Raw genomic sequence first — 15,599 nt, 5'->3', positions numbered from 1 at the left:
AAAAGTATTTCTGCTTTTATTTCCATCTCATCGGTACTTGCATTCATTCCCCTGAGTGCCAGGACCCAGCTCCCGACTCAGTGCGCTGGATCGACTCCAAAAACAGACAAGGAAGGGGGAAAGGGAGAGGGGGGGGAAGCAGAAGGGAGCAGTAGCAGCAGGAAGGGTCGGGAAAGCACTACCTAGACACAAAGAGCAAAGGGGTTGTCTGGAGCTGCCAGGATAAGGAGGACAGAAAACGAGAGACAAGAGATGAGCTCGCCGGCCGCCTCCATTCCCGCGGCGGAAGACCCAAGTGCCCAAATGAATCCCATCTTTGGTAGAAGAGCTTAAAAACAGTCACGCCACCCGCTGTCCCATCCTCTGCCCATGTCCGCATTTCCCAGAGAGTCCTGAAAGGTCCTTTTCCGGAGGCAGCGTCCGTCTGGGAAGATGAAATCTCCTGCAGCAAGTGGCTCAGCAGGGAAGAGGAGAGTTTCTTTGGTCAAAAGCACAGGATTGTTTCAAAACAAACCCAAAGCCAAGCTCCCGTCGGCTGCAGAATCAGTGGCAGCGGAAGCAGGCCGAGTCACCAGCTTGTCTGGCCTGCCTCTCCCCAAACCCACCCCCACTTCCCCCCGTTGGCACATTTTTCAAAAGAACATGAGGTAGATGAACTCGATCCCTTCTTTGGTACGTCTCTATAAACCTTGCATGGTCGCAAAAAGAGATTCCCCGACACCCCACCCGGACCCCCACCCCTCCAGTGATTCCAAAGGATTGCCCCCCCAACCCAACCCACCCCTGCTCCCCACCCCCGATGGCAGCCTAACCAGGGGGAGAGGGAAACCCAGCCTGTCCCCAACCAGCTCCCCAAGGGTGGCGACGAGGAAAGTGCGCCAAGGTCAGCTACTCGTCGGCCCGTGTGCCGGGCTTGCTCCCCGACGGAGGGCGCGTTGCACGAGGGGAAAGGAGAGGCACCCGTGTTGGGCTGGCAAAGCAAGGAGGGGAAGGGATGGAAGGGACCAGGGGGCATCGCCAAGGCACCTTGCAGAGGGTACCGCGTTTGGGGAAGCGTTGGGTGCCACAGCGGCGGGGGGGCGAGAAAAAGCAATTTCTACAATCAAGTGCAACTCATCTATAGCCCCAACCCTGGAAGCTGCTGTCTTATTCCTGAAATGCTCCACTTCCATCACCCACCTCGCCTGCCCGTTCTTTGATTCCATGCCACCTTCTCCTGCCACCTCGGCCTCCATCCCTTTGGCTTCCTCTCCCACATCCACCCCCTTCCCTTTTTGCTATCGCTAAACTCAATGCCAGGCTTGGGGTTCTGCGCACCTCGCATCTCCCCCAAGTGCTTTTGATGCCCCACAGTTGTGGTTTGGAAAGGGCAAGAGACCGCGTCAACGGAAGGGAGAGGAGGGCCACTGTGTGTGAGAGAGAGAATGTCCAGGGTGAGGCGGACCAGGCCTTGGGGGCCAAATCCACCCTCCTGAGCCTCTCTCCCTGGCCCCTGAGACTCTCCCCTAGCCAGTTCTGCTCCATGTCCCCCTTGAGTGCCTGGCGATGCCTCTTTTCTCACCCGCACGTGGGCGCAGAGACCTCTGGCACCTGTGTGCCTGGAATGATGCCCAGCAGCGCTGAGGCCCCACCCACCTCTGCCCCTGGCATCCCCCAGCCTGGCATGGGGCAGGCGAGAGCGAGGCCTCGGTCTCACGAGGGCTGCCCAGCCCTGAGCAATGTCCTGTCGAAGATGTGAGGTGTTGTGTGTGCGAACAGCATGCTTGTGCTGGGTATACAACTGTGCGTGTTTGACAGGGGAGGGGAGCGGATGCAAGAAGCACCCGTACCCGCCGCCGAGTCTTCTCCAGAGTCCAGAGTCCGGCCTCGAGGTCTCCCCAACCTCCTCCTCCTTCTCCAAGTCCCCTCAAGTCCTCTCCAAAGCTCTCTGCTCAAGCGTCTCGTTCCATCCTGCCCGGAAATCCCACCCCCCAGGAAAGGATGGGGCTGCAGCACCCAGCCCCACTCAGCCGCAACCCTGGGTGCCCTCTGCTGGGCCCTGGCACAGGGCAACTGTGGCGTTGTCTCTGCCGCCCGAGGTCACCAGGTCGAGGGGTGGAGGCAGGAGGCTCTCGGGACGTCTCCCCTCACGGCGAAGTGCTGGCCGGAGTGTGGCCCCGTGGCGCCGTGGACAGCAGCTGGCTCTGCGAGGTCACGGGGCTGCTGTGGCTGTGGGCACTCGGGGTGCTTCCGGTGACGCCAGACCTCCGGGCAAACAGCACACCTGTCGGGAGAAGAGAGGCCAAGGTTACAGCGGTTCCCATCTGCTGCAGAGGAGGTCCTTACACAAAACAAAATCCCTGAAACGAGAAATAATCGACTACAGAATTGAATTAAATAAAAAAAAAATTAAAAAAATAAAGGAAAGATTAACCTAGAATTCAACAAAGACTTAACGAGATGCCAGCTACAAAACTCGTTTCAGTGAACTAATCCGTTTCCTCAGAAGAAAATAAAAGAAATTATAAACCTGAAATGATTTTAAGTGATATCAAACAAACTCAAGAGCAGTGCTAAAATGTTTTGAGTTTGCTGGAAATCATTTAAATTCATTTCAGGTTTATAATGTTCTCTTAAATAGGGCTATGTTTAAAACTTGTCATTGAGGTTTTCATACCTTTTTTGTAAACTCAAGGAAGCGTTTCAGCCCTGCTCTTGAGTTTGTTTGATATCACTTAAAATCATTTATATGCCTGAATCTGCCAACATTAGGTTTCTACCTAAGAGATCACAGCTGAAAAGCAGACAGGTAAGTAGCAAATCTAGGGCACATTGGTGCCCAGTCACTGCCCAGAAGGCTCCTGCACTGCCCTCGTCCTCAGCTCAGTCTCTGCAAGCCATAAGGGCTAGAAACTTGACTTTTCGTATTATTTACAAAACGGAGAAAGGCAGGTTTCTGCCGGAGAGGCCGGACAAGCAGGTGAGCGCAGGAGAACCCCAGGTGAGCGTGACATGCCAGGGCACCCAAATCTGAGGGACATTCATGCACAACCTGTCCAAAATTGCCAGCTGGGTGCCTGGCATTCCTCGCATGCATTCTTGCCCCTCCCTACCTGGGCAAAGGACAGTCTCTTGCACACCGCAGGCCCCGCGACTTCACGATGATGGATTTTATCGTAGCAAAGACATCAGGGTCGGAGGGAAAGGTCGTCAGCCGGGCCACAGCTATAACTTATTGGATTTCCCGGCTGCAATTACACGGGTGAAGCAGCCCCCCCTTTCTATTTACCTGTGTAGACAACTCCATTTATTTCTATTGACATGTTGATACTGCTAATGCCATTGCTGGACAGGTTCAATGCAGCCTCCTGTCTGTCATCTGGAAGGGGAGAAGAAAATGCCGATAGAGGGATTTCAGGAGGGAGAGGCGGGAAGGATGGAACCCAGAGCCAGCTTTGCACAACCCAAGCCCACCGTTTGACTGGCGGCTGCTCATCAAAGTGAGACGCGCCGGCAGCTCACAGCTCATTCCCTGCAGCAAAGCGGCTCAGAGACTCTTCTGCAAACCCAGAAGCCCTGGGTTCAAATCTCACCTCTGCCACTAAGTCAGCCTTACTCACCCATCTCAGAAGTTTTCCCCCCTTAATTTTTTAATTAACATATATAACACATACATATACAGTGGTACCTCGGGTTAAGTACTTAATTCGTTCCGGAGGCCCGTTCTTAACCTGAAACTGTTCTTAACCTGAAGCACCACTTTAGCTAATGGGGCCTCCTGCTGCTGCCACGCCGCCGGAGCACAATTTCTGTTCTTATCTTGAAGCAAAGTTCTTAACCTGAAGCACTATTTCGGGGTTAGTGGAGTCTGTAACCTGAAGCGTATGTAACCCGAGGTAACACAATACACATACGCAACACACTACCTTATTTTCATAACATAAAACATACCTAGGTAAAGGTAAAGGGACCCCTGACCATTAGGTCCAGTCGCAGACGATTCTGGGGTTGTGGCGCTCATCTCGCTTTATCGGCTGAGGGAGCCGGCGTACAGCTTCCGGGTCATGTGGCCAGCAGGACTAAGCCGCTTCTGGCAAACCAGAGCAGCGCACGGAAACCCCGTTTACCTTCCCGCTGGAGCGGTACCTATTTATCTACTTGCACTTTGACGTGCTTTCAAACTGCTAGGTTGGCAGGAGCAGGGACCGAGCAACGGGAGCTCACCCCGTCGTGGGGATTCGAACCGCCGACCTTCTGATCAGCAAGTCCTAGGCACTGTGGTTTAACCCACAGCGCCACCCACGTCCATAAAAACATACCTACATTACTCTATATAATACCTACCTATATCAACATACCTACACAACTACCCCACACCAAGTGACTTGACTTCCAGCCGTTCTTGTTAAGCTACTTTATTTTTCCAACTAGCTTAAACACATCTCATTATTTTTTTAATCTCTTCTTCTATCTTGACTTTGCTCTCCTTTCACTCTCGTCATTTTCTGGATTCACTCAGTATCTGTCAGAAATTCTACTTTTTCCACATAATTTTTGATGTATTCCTTAAAGATAGCCCACTCCCTATTCACGTTTTGTACCATATCTCCTCTTATCCTCCCTGTTAGTTCGGCAATATGGAAGTATTCCATCATTTTAGATAACCAGTTTGTTTTAGTTGGGACACTGCTGCTTTTCCAATTTTTGGCTGTCAATAACCTTGCCACCGTAGTTGCATACATAAATATTGCTCTGACCGTTCTTTTTATTTCCTCTGACATAATTCCTAGGAGAAAGGATTCTGGTTTTTTCCCCTAAATGAAAATCTAAACATCTTTTTCAGTTCGTTACAGATATTTTCCCAGAATCCCACTATCTCTTTGCACTCCCACCACATACGTAGAATGGTTCCTGCCTGATCTCAGAAGTTTTAAATCGTTGTCGTTCATTTTTCTCTGCAATAATTGTATAGTTTTGTCTTTTTGGTACAGTGGTACCTCAGGTTAAGTACTTATTCGTTCTGGAGCTCTGTTCTTAACCTGAAACCGTTCTTAACCTGAAGCACCACTTTAGCTAATGGGGCCTCCTGCTGCCGCTGTGCCACCGGAGCCCTATTTCTATTCTTATCCTGAAGCAAAGTTCTTAACTTGAAGCACTATTTCTGAGTTAGCAGAGTGTGTAACCTGAAGCGTATGTAACCTGAAGCGTATGTAACCCGAGGTACCACTGTAAACCGCTTTGGGCAGGAGGTTTCCACAAGCAAGCGGTGGGTAAATTTTGTGATATAGGTAAATAAGGAAGTAATCTTTCTTCACCTACCATATGGGGGTAATACTGATCTACCTTGCACAATAATGGCTATGAAGCGCTTTGAAGAGGCTTGAAGTAGCTTAACAACGGGAGCTGAGAGTCCTCAAGAAACATCATTTTTGCAAAGTTGATTCTAGCATGTGTGCTCTGTTTTATAGATCCTTGCTGAAAGGAGTCTGTTTCTTGGATGAACGGACCCCCAGAATAACCTCCCCAGCACTGTCAGCGATGGCCCTGCTCTCCGGAAGCACAGTTCACTTCCACCCTATCCAAATCAACTGGCAAAATAAAGTGTGCAAGTTCCCTTCCTGCACGATTTCACCTGCTTTCTTAACTTACTAATTTCTCCACACCCGTTCCTACCCAGACACATTCACTGGGGTGCAAAAGTGTTTCTCCAAAGTCAAAGAATCCTAGAATTGCAGAGTTGTGAGGAACCCCCAAAGGCCATCTAGTCCAAACCGCTGCAATGGAGGAATCTCAGCTCAAGAACTAGATGTCCCGGGGTCCCTTCAAACTCTACAACTCTATGATACTGCAAGATCAGAAAAAAAGAATCCTTTCTTGGTAGTTCTGCCAAAGTATTTTTTATTTTTTTGCTTGCAGAAGGGCCTTTTCTGTGACTGCCCCTAAGCTGTGGAACTGTAGAACACCAGAGGTGTGTGTTTCTGTACAGTTTTCCACAAATGCTGAAGACGCACCCCCTCTGCCTTGGCCCTTGACCCCCAACAGGTGTGGAAAACTGTACAGGCCTAGGGCCCTCGTACGTACGGGACCGCCTCTCCCGGTCTGCCCCACGGAGAGCCTCAAGGTCCATAAATAGCAACACCCTAGTGGTCCCGGGCCCTAAGGAAGTTAGATTGGCTTCGAGCAGAGCCAGGGCCTTTTCAGCTCTGGCCCCGGCCTGGTGGAACGCTCTGCCTCATGAGACCAGGGCCCTGCAGGATCTGATTTCTTTCTTCAGGGCCTGTAAGACAGAGTTGTTCCGCCTGGCCTTTGGCTTGGAATCAACTTGATCCCCTTCCCCTCTTTCCTTTCTCCTTCTGTGATGGAACTCCTATTTGGGGACTTCCCTGGCTTTTTTCTGGCCCACGTAGGACCAGTCTGGATAGTTGGCCTTGGTGAAGACTTGACGTTTTCATCCCCCAAAAAGTTTTTGACTTGAGTTCCTACTGAAATGAGGCCGCCTTTTAATGCTGTATCTTAATCTTGTTTTTAAGTTGTATTTCAATCAATTGTTTTATACCTAGTGTCAGCCGCCCTGAGCCTGGTCTTGGCTGGGGAGGGCGGGGTATAAATAAAAATTATTATTATTATTATTATTAATTATTATTTTCAGGGCCTGCTCTGATGACAGCAATCTGCTTTTCCAATTCTTGCAACCATCCCTGGAACATGCTGCTGGAGAGCAGGTAATACAATGGATGATGACGACAGCTATAGATCCCAGTCACCTCTGGACCATAGCTGTCAACCTTCCCTTTTTTTGCGGGAAATTCCCTTATTCCAGTGCCGTTTCCCACTGCTATCCCGGATTGTTAGATATCCCGTAGACTGTCCCTGGGACAGGTGAGGCTGCTGATCCCTTATTATGCTCTGGACACTGCCCTCTCTGGCTGCGCTGCCCCAGAGATTCCTGGGAACTGTAGTTTGGGGAGAGGTTCCCGAGACGTGTCATCCTCCTGGCACAAAACTACACTTCCCAGAGTTCCCTGGGAAGAGCACGGGTTTGCGGACACCCTTTGCGACCCAAACACGCAAGGAATGGCTCTCACCTCCGCGGTTGTTGATCTTGATGTTGACCGGGAACTGCGACGCCATGGCCAGGAGGTTCTGCTGTAGGGCGTGCTGCACCAGGCGCTGCTGCTCCTCGGCCACCAGGGCCATCTTCTTCTCGGGGGGCTCGCCCCCCTCCAGCTTCTCCCGCAGCTGCTCCAGGGCGGCCGCCTGAGACGCAGCCGCTTGCGCAGCCACCAAATGGTGCCCGGCTAAGCTGACTGGGATGGCCAGGCGGCTGGGGACCGCGGAGGAAAGGATGCTCTCCTCTGGAGGGGGAGGAGAAAAGAGAGGGGGGAGGAATTGCAGAGCGGAAGAATTGCGAGGGACCCCCAAAGGCCATTCAGTCCAACCCCTGGAATACAAGGATGACCTAACCTGGGGAGAAAACAGCAAAGACCTGAGCACCGCAGAGGTGATATTTTCTGAGAATCCTCCAGAAAAACAATCTCTCCAAGGACCTGTTGATGGCATTTTACCATTGTACCGTTGAGAGTGTATTAACTTATGGTCTGTGTGTGTGGTTTGGGAACTGCACAGGCAGGGGGAAAACTATGCTGTCCAGGGTTGTAAAGTCTGCGGAGAGAATAATTGGGTGCGCTCTTCCCACCTTGGATCAAATCTATGCTTCCAGGTGCCCTAAGAAAGCTGCAGGGATAGCGCAGGATAGTGCGCACCCCGGAAATGATCTCTTTCAGCTTCTGCCTTCTGGAAGAAGGTATAGGGTTATAAAGATTAGGACTAGCCGCCTGAGAAACAGTTTCTAGCCAAATGCGATTTTGGTTTTAAACGCAGTGTAAGGTAGTCTCTATGGGAGTATATTGTATTTAATTATGGGGTACCAGAGTGGTTCTGCTCCTTCCTCCTGGGCTGTGTTCAGAAAGTGGTGGTGGGGGATGAGTGTTCAGACCCCTGGGCTCTCACTTGTGGGGTGCCTCAGGGTTCTGTCCTCTCCCCCATGCTTTTCAACATCTACATGCTGCCGCTGGGAGAGATCATCAGGGGGTTTGGGCTGGGTGTCCATCAATATGCAGATGATACCCAGCTCTACCTCTTTTTCAAATCAGAGCCAGTGAAGGCAGTGAAGGTCCTGTGTGAGTGTCTGGAGGCGGCTGGAAGATGGATGGTGGCCAACAGATTGAGGTTGAATCCTGACAAGACAGAAGTACTGTTTTTGGGGGACAGGGGGTGGGTGGGTGTGGAGGACTCCCTGGTCCTGAATGGGGTAACTGTGCCCCTGAAGGACCAGGTGCGCAACCTGGGAGCCATTCTAGACTCACAGCTGTCCATGGAGGTGCCAGTCAATTCTGTGTCCAGGGCAGCTGTCTACCAGCTCCATCTGGTACACAGGCTGAGACCCTTCCTGCCCGCGGACTGTCTCGCCAGAGTGATGCTCTAATTATCTCCTGCTTGGACTACTGGCATGCGCTCTACGTGGGGCTGCCTTTGAAGGTGACCCGGAAACTACAACTAATACAAAATGCGTCAGCTAGACTGGTGACTGGGAGCGGCCGCCGAGACCACATAACACCGGTCTTGAAAGACCTACATTGGCTCCCAGTACGTTTCCAAGCACAATTCAAAGTGTTGGTACTGACCTTTAAAGCCAAAACAGCCTTGGTCCAGAATACCTGAAGGAGCGTCTCCATCCCCATCATTCTGCCCGGACACTGAGGTCCAGCACCGAGGGCCTTCGGGCGGTTCCCTCCCTGTGAGAAGTGAGGTTACAGGGAACCAGGCAGAGGGCCTTCTCGGTAGTGGCGCCCTCCCTGTGGAACGCCCTCCCACCAGATGTCAAAGAGAACAACAACTACCAGACTTTTAGAAGACATCCGAAGGCAGCCCTGTTTAGGGAAGCTTTTAATGTTTAATAGGTTATTGTATTTTAGTGTTCTGTTGGAAGCTGCCCAGAGTGGCTGGGGAAACCCAGCCAGATGGGTGGGGTATAAATATATTATATTATATTATATTATATTATATTATATTATATTATATTTTATATTATATTATATTAATAATAATTTATTATTTGTACCCCGCCCATCTGGCTGGGTTTCCCCAGCCACTCTGGGCGGCTTCCATAAAAACAAAAAATACACTAAAATATCACAGATTAAAAACTTCCCTGAACATTATGATTTTTATTATCTTATAGATGGGAAAATATGGTAAATCACCTTTTTTGACACCTGTGAATTTCAGTCGGAGTTATCTCCAACTGCCTCACCTTTCTTGATGGTGTGCACCTGGTTGATCTGGCTGCAGTTGTGCGCAGAGATGGTGAGGGAGGGCAGCGGTATCTTGGGCGAGGCCAGGACCCCCGGCGTCCCCACCGGAGAGTAGTTGAAGAGCGTGGTCCCAAAGGCTTGCCGTCTCCCTTCCCTCCGGTTGCTGTCAATGGCGGCCTGCAGTTCGCCAGGGGAGCTGAGCGCCCGCTTCTCACACTCGTAGGGATAGAGGTATTTCATGTACCTGGCATGCGGAGGGAGGCAGAAAGGGAGGCAGAAAGGGAGAGAGGAAGCGCGGGGTAGTGGTTAGAGTGCCAGGGTCGCGGTTCTCAAACTTGCTTCAGGCAACCCCCTCCCTTCGGTTTCATAAACTCACCCCCAACTCACCCACTACCCACTAAGGAAGTCAGATTATCCTCCACAAGGGACAGGGCCTTCTCAGTGGTGGCTCCAACCTGGTGGAATGCTCTGTCCCAGGAGACCAGGGCCCTGCAGGATTGAACTTCCTTCTGCAGGGCCTGTAAGACAGAGCTATTCCGCCTGGCCTTTAATTTGAATTCAGCCTGATCTTTTATTCTCTTTCCTTGCCTCCCCCTCCCCTTTTTATGAAGGATTACCCGCTCTGGGATCCCACAGCTAATTCCTCCCTGGTCTCCTCACTGGCCCAAATAGGACTAATTCAGCCAGCTAGCCCTGGGGATCATCTAATGTTTATTGGATGGATTTCCCCCCTAAATTGATTTCTGATTTCTGAATTTATTTTTATTCACGTTTTATACCGTATTTTATGCTGGTTTTTTTGTAGCATCAATTAAGTGTTTTAAATTTGTTGTTAGCCGCCCTGAGCCCGGTTTTCTGAACCAGGAAGGGCGGGGTATAAATAAAAATTTATTATTATTATTATTATATTATTATTATTATTATTATTATTATTACCCTATTCAGAATTGTTCAGAACAGCGATTTTCATAACACACTAAATAACACCATAGAATGCAAAGCAGACGTTCAAGATCCAATTAAAGCTGTTCCATTTAATTAATTCAAGGAAACGGATGGATTTTGGTTTAGCGATACCAGCTTTTCAGAGTCATTTGCACCTCCAGAGCCCCCTCGCCTCTTCGCGGGAAAGCAAGCCACTCACTGTGTACGGAGGGTGAAAGCAGCGCTGGTGATGGAGGTGGGCAGGTTGAGGCCTTTGGTGATCTCGCGCCAGATCTTCTTGTTGATGACTTCCACCAGGCCCCCTTTCTCGGTCACCAGCCGGTACAGGGTGTAGAGGTCCAGGACCTGCTTGGCCATGATGGGGATCCGGTTCACGGGAGTCCCTGGGGAGAGAGGAAATTCAAGGTTGCCAAATGTTAATACAGTGGTGCCTCGCAAGACGAAATTAATTTGTTTCGCGAGTCTCTTCGTCTTGCGGTTTTTTCGTCTTGCGAAGCACCCCTATCAGCGGCTTAGCGGATTAGGGCTATTAGCGGCTTAGCGGCTTAGAAAAAGGGGGGGGGGAAGGGAAAAAACTCGCAAGACTCGCAAGACGTTTTCGTCTTGCGAAGCAAGCCCATAGGAAAATTTGTCTTGCGAAGCGCCTCGAAAAATGGAAAACCCTTTCGTCTAGCGAGTTTTTCGTCTTGCAAGGCATTCGTCTTGCGGGGCACCACTGTAGTGGAATTGCAAAATAGTTAAAAATTACTGGGAAATGATATATAATGAAATGGAAAAAACAATGTTTAAGATAACCTTTGTTAAAAGCCCAGAAGCCGTTTGGTTAGGAATTTTAGGTCTCAAGATCTGCCAAAGGGAAAACAAAAACTTTTTATGTATGCTACATCCACGCATAGCTGTCAAAATTCCCTTTTCTTGCGAGGAATCCTATTCGGAATAAGGGCATTTCCCTTTAAAAAAGGGAAACTTTGACAGCTGTGCATCCACGGCAAGGGTGCTATTGGCACAAAGATGGAAAAGCGATAAAACACCAACCAATGAAGAATGGAAATAAAAGCTTATGGAATACTCTGAAATGGCAAAACTAACTGAAAAACTTTGACATAAGGACAAAAAAAAAATACTTCAAGGAAGATTGGGAACCATTTACAGCTTACCTACAGAAATGAAATATACTCGGAGTCGAGAGTGGATTTCATGCTCTTTATTCAGCTCATAGTGGTGAGGAGGAATGGAAGTTCCCCCAGAATGTCTGCCTTATATACATTATTTACACAATGGGCCCCACGTGATTGGCTAATTCCGGGATTCTCCTGTAGGCCAATCATGTTGCGGATCACTTCCACCTGGAGCTGGATTGGGTGGCTCCTGCGGACCAATCATACTACTACATTGTTCTAGGACCAATCAGACTGCTGCATTCTGGACCCTATTGTTCTAGGACCAATCAGACTGCTGCATTCTGAATCCTGCATTCTGAATTCTGAATTCTGACGCAGGTGGCGCTGTGGGTTAAAGCCTCAGCGCCTAGGACTTGCCGATCGAAAGGTCGGCGGTTCGAATCCCTGCGGCGGGGTGCGCTCCCGCTGCTCGGTCCCAGCGCCTGCCAACCTAGCAGTTCAAAAGCACCTCCGGGTGCAAGTAGATAAATAGGGACCGCTTACCAGCGGGAAGGTAAACGGCGTTTCCGTGTGCGGCTCTGGCTCGCCAGAGCAGCGATGTCACGCTGGCCACGTGACCCGGAAGTGTCTCCGGACAGCGCTGGCCCCCGGCCTCTTGAGTGAGATGGGCGCACAACCCCAGAGTCTGGCAAGACTGGCCCGTACGGGCAGGGGTACCTTTACCTTTACCTTTATTCTGAATCCTATTGTTCTAGGACCAATCAGACTGCTGCTTTTTGGATCCTATTCAACTCAGTACATAACAAGAAACAATGCAAAGAAATGGACTCATTTGCAGGTTTTGAGTAATCACTTACAATTAAGGGCCCCCTTACCTTCAGGAGCTGAGGGCCTCATCAAACCTAAATCCGGCCCTGAGTGGGACCGACTCCCTTGAAAGGGGCTGGACGCTCCTTCATTGGAGATTTTTTTTAACAGAGGTTAGAGGGCTCAGCTGTGAGTTTGGCATTAAAGGTGTCAGACTAGATCACAATCTGGGTCGCTTCTAACTCTACAATTCTATGGTTTTATGAAGATATCAGTGGTTTGGACTGGGTCTTCAGTGCTCAACACAACCCTTTTCCCATTCGGCTAATCAGAATAAATTGTGCAGGATTATATCTATGAATGATGGAAGGAGGCAAGGTTTCGGCTCATGCAAAAATGTCTTTTCCATGATCAGTGCAGGCTGAAGAACATAATATTTCCTATTAAATAATTTTGGCTATCGCAGTATATGCCCAAGTATATGTAAAACCTCCAGATAAAGGTCACGCTATAAATTAAGAATTTAGAAAAGCTGTCCTGTTTTATTGAGCCCACTTGGTTCTGTGGCAAAGAAATCTTTTGTGACGTAGGATTGATTCTCTCCAGCAGAGGGAGACAAAACCAGAGGGAAAAGGCTATAAGAAATTTAAAACATCAGAGTTCAGGTTAGAAATGCAGGATTTAGAAAGACGCAGATTAACCTTTGAGATAAACTGCCTAGCACAGAGGTCAGCTGGTCAGGTATGAGGGCGCTTCCAAAGGAAAACTGAAGATAAAAGACAGATTGATGAGGCTGAAATAGCAAAAACCTGGAGTGGAGCCCTATTCCTGCTTCAACATCCATTACTTGACTCTGGACTTCGCGGATCCTTCCCAGAGCGCAAGAATTAAAACGGAGTAACCATTTCCGTGCAGCCACTTGTGATGGATATAATAGTGTTGTGTGAACTGCATTAAAACAGACAGCTCACCCTCACCCCCAAAATTTACCTGCATGTGGTTCCATTCTTTACCTGCATTCAGGAAAACATGTAAAAAAAAAATTCTTATGGATCTAGACAGCTTTTACGGCTGTCTGCAACAGGGACAGCAGCAATTCTTTAGCTGCGATTCGGGGTTGAGCTAGATGACCTTTGGTGACCCTTCCAACACCACAGTTCTGGGATTCTTCAAAAAAATTGTTCCCACGCATTCTGTGGCAAGAAAAGCTGGGTTCTGTGCCCCGACAATTTCCATTGATATGCCTAACTTTGCTCCTTTTTAAAATCTTTTTGCATGCTTTATTTAGCAGTGTGGCTTCCTTGTGCTCATCCGTTCATTAATGCTTTTGATACGGTAGGGCATGAATTTAAGGAATCAAGGAGAAGGTGGCCTGAAAAACCACTGATCTAGCCCCATATCGCCCACAGTGATGACAGGACTTGAACTCAGGACCTCCCACCCACAAGGCACATGCTCTGCCACTGAGCCACGGAAAGTATCTTCAAATAATAATAATAATAATAATAATAATAATAATAATAATAAAGTTTATTTATACCCTGCCCTCCCCAGCCAAAGCCAGGCTCAGGGCGGCTAACACCAGTAAAATTACAGTAAAAACATAATGGGGGGGAACCAATTTAAAATACAGGTTAAAATGCAATTTAAAATGCAGCCTCATTTTAAAAGTAGCTGATAGATCAAGACCATAAGGGGAGGGAAACATAAGGGTCAGACTGAGTCCAAACCGAAGGCCAGGTGGAACAGCTCTGTCTTGCAGGCCCTGCGGAAAGATGTCAAGTCCCGCAGGGCCCTGGTCTCTTGGGACAGAGCGTTCCACCAAGTCGGGGCCAGTACTGAAAAGGCCCTGGCCCTAGTTGAGACCAATCTAACCACCTTGCGACCTGGGACCTCCAAAATGTTGTCATTTGTGGACCTTAAGGTCCTCCGCAGGGCATACCAGGAGAGGCGGTCCCGTAGGTACGAGGGTCCTGGGCCGTATAGGGCTTTAAAGGTCAAAACCAGCACCTTAAACCTGACCCGATACTCCACCGGGAGCCAGTGCAGCTGGTTTAGCACTGGATGAATGTGACCCCCTGGCAAGGACCCCGTGAGGAGCCTCGCCGCGGCATTCTGCACCCGCTGGAGTTTCTGGGTCAGCTTCAAGGGCAGCCCCGCATAGAGCGAGTTACAGTAATCAAACCTGGAGGTGACCGTCGCATGGATCACTGCGGCCAGATCAGGGCGAGAAAGGTAAGGGACCAACTGCTTAAAACGGCAGAGATGGAAAAATGCCCCACATTCCCAGAAAATGACTTCTGCAAGAGTGCCCACGTTCCAGTGCGGGTGTGCATTGATTAGATTAGGTGGCTTCCCGCTATCTTGACACAACAGTGTTTCGTGTCAGGATTTGAATGCAGAGCTAGAACTAGACCAAACAGGGATGGCGGGTACGTGCCCAAACAAATGTCCCAGGGCCTACTGCACCAGTTTTCCTCCACAAAGGGGCACTTGCTGCCTTGCTCTGGCATGCAGAATGCATCTTTCCTTCGTCTCCTCCTCCTCTTGGTCTACTTTGCTAATTACTCACCTGCCCTCTGCGGCCCAAGCTACATGCTGCATTATCAGCTTATAAAATTGTCAGCTTGTCAGAAAGCTTGTTAATCTCGTTCCGGCTCCCTCTGGAAATGTTTTACGATAATCGCTTCCGTTCTTGACAGAGCGGTTTCTATTAAGGGGCACCGGCGGCAAGACGCGGCCAGCGTCCCAGAGGAAAAGGGGGCACCACGGACAGAGAAAGGAGCTTCTGGGCAGAAGGGTCTTTGCTCTCCAGCCTGACTAGTCCCGAAACCCGTGGATTTTGAGCCGGTCGCTGGACTGCACCGTTTAGCTAAAAGCCCAAATTACAGGGACTCTCCAGACTGGTGGTTTTCACATGCATTTTTTGCAACATGTCACTGGTGCAGTGATCGTGCACCTGCGGCAAATACTGGACTGTCCGCACACCAGCCGTCTTTATTAGTCGTTCTGTGTTGCTTGCCCTGTGTGGATCATTGCCATCTGGAGGGATGTTCCTGCGCTACACTGCAGCAAAAGCAGGATCAGCAACGAAAACCCAGAACATTTGTGGTATAAAGAGTTACAGGATTTCACCAGCTCCTGCCAACCTAGCAGTTTGAAAGCACACCAGTGCAAGTAGATAAATAGGTACCACTGTGGCGGGAAGGGAAACAGCGTTTCCGTGTGTTCTGGTTTCCGTCACGGTGTTCCGTCGTGCCAGAATGGTTTAGTTCTGCTGGCCACCCGGAAAGCTGTCTGTGGACAAACGCCGGCTCCCTCGGTCCTTTACCTTTTAACCTTATTAAAGGTAAAGGGACCCCTGACCATTAGGTCCAGTCGTGGCCGACTCTGGGGCTGTGGCGCTCATCTCGCTTTACTGGCCGAGGGAGCT

The 15,599-nt window shown here is 49.6% G+C and overlaps 1 protein-coding gene across 1 annotated transcript in view; it reads right to left on the bottom strand.

The window, feature by feature from the left end:
- Positions 1 to 1,289: 1,289 nt before the first annotated feature.
- Positions 1,290 to 15,599, bottom strand: part of ARID3C (AT-rich interaction domain 3C) — a 116,439-nt gene continuing 102,129 nt past the window's right edge. Inside the window, exons 4-8 of the mRNA XM_079994921.1 lie at positions 10,438 to 10,621; positions 9,293 to 9,537; positions 7,065 to 7,334; positions 3,269 to 3,358; positions 1,290 to 2,263 (exon numbers count right to left, since the gene is read on the bottom strand). Of these exons, the coding sequence (XP_079851047.1) occupies positions 2,127 to 2,263; positions 3,269 to 3,358; positions 7,065 to 7,334; positions 9,293 to 9,537; positions 10,438 to 10,621 (926 nt within the window). The 3' untranslated portion in view covers positions 1,290 to 2,126. The remainder of the gene's footprint in view (positions 2,264 to 3,268; positions 3,359 to 7,064; positions 7,335 to 9,292; positions 9,538 to 10,437; positions 10,622 to 15,599) is intronic.

Source organism: Podarcis cretensis (genome assembly GCF_951804945.1).
Source record: "Podarcis cretensis genome assembly, chromosome: 11".
Lineage (NCBI taxonomy): Eukaryota > Metazoa > Chordata > Lepidosauria > Squamata > Lacertidae > Podarcis > Podarcis cretensis.
Note: the sequence above shows the minus strand (reverse complement) of the source record. Positions and strands in the feature narration are given on the sequence as shown.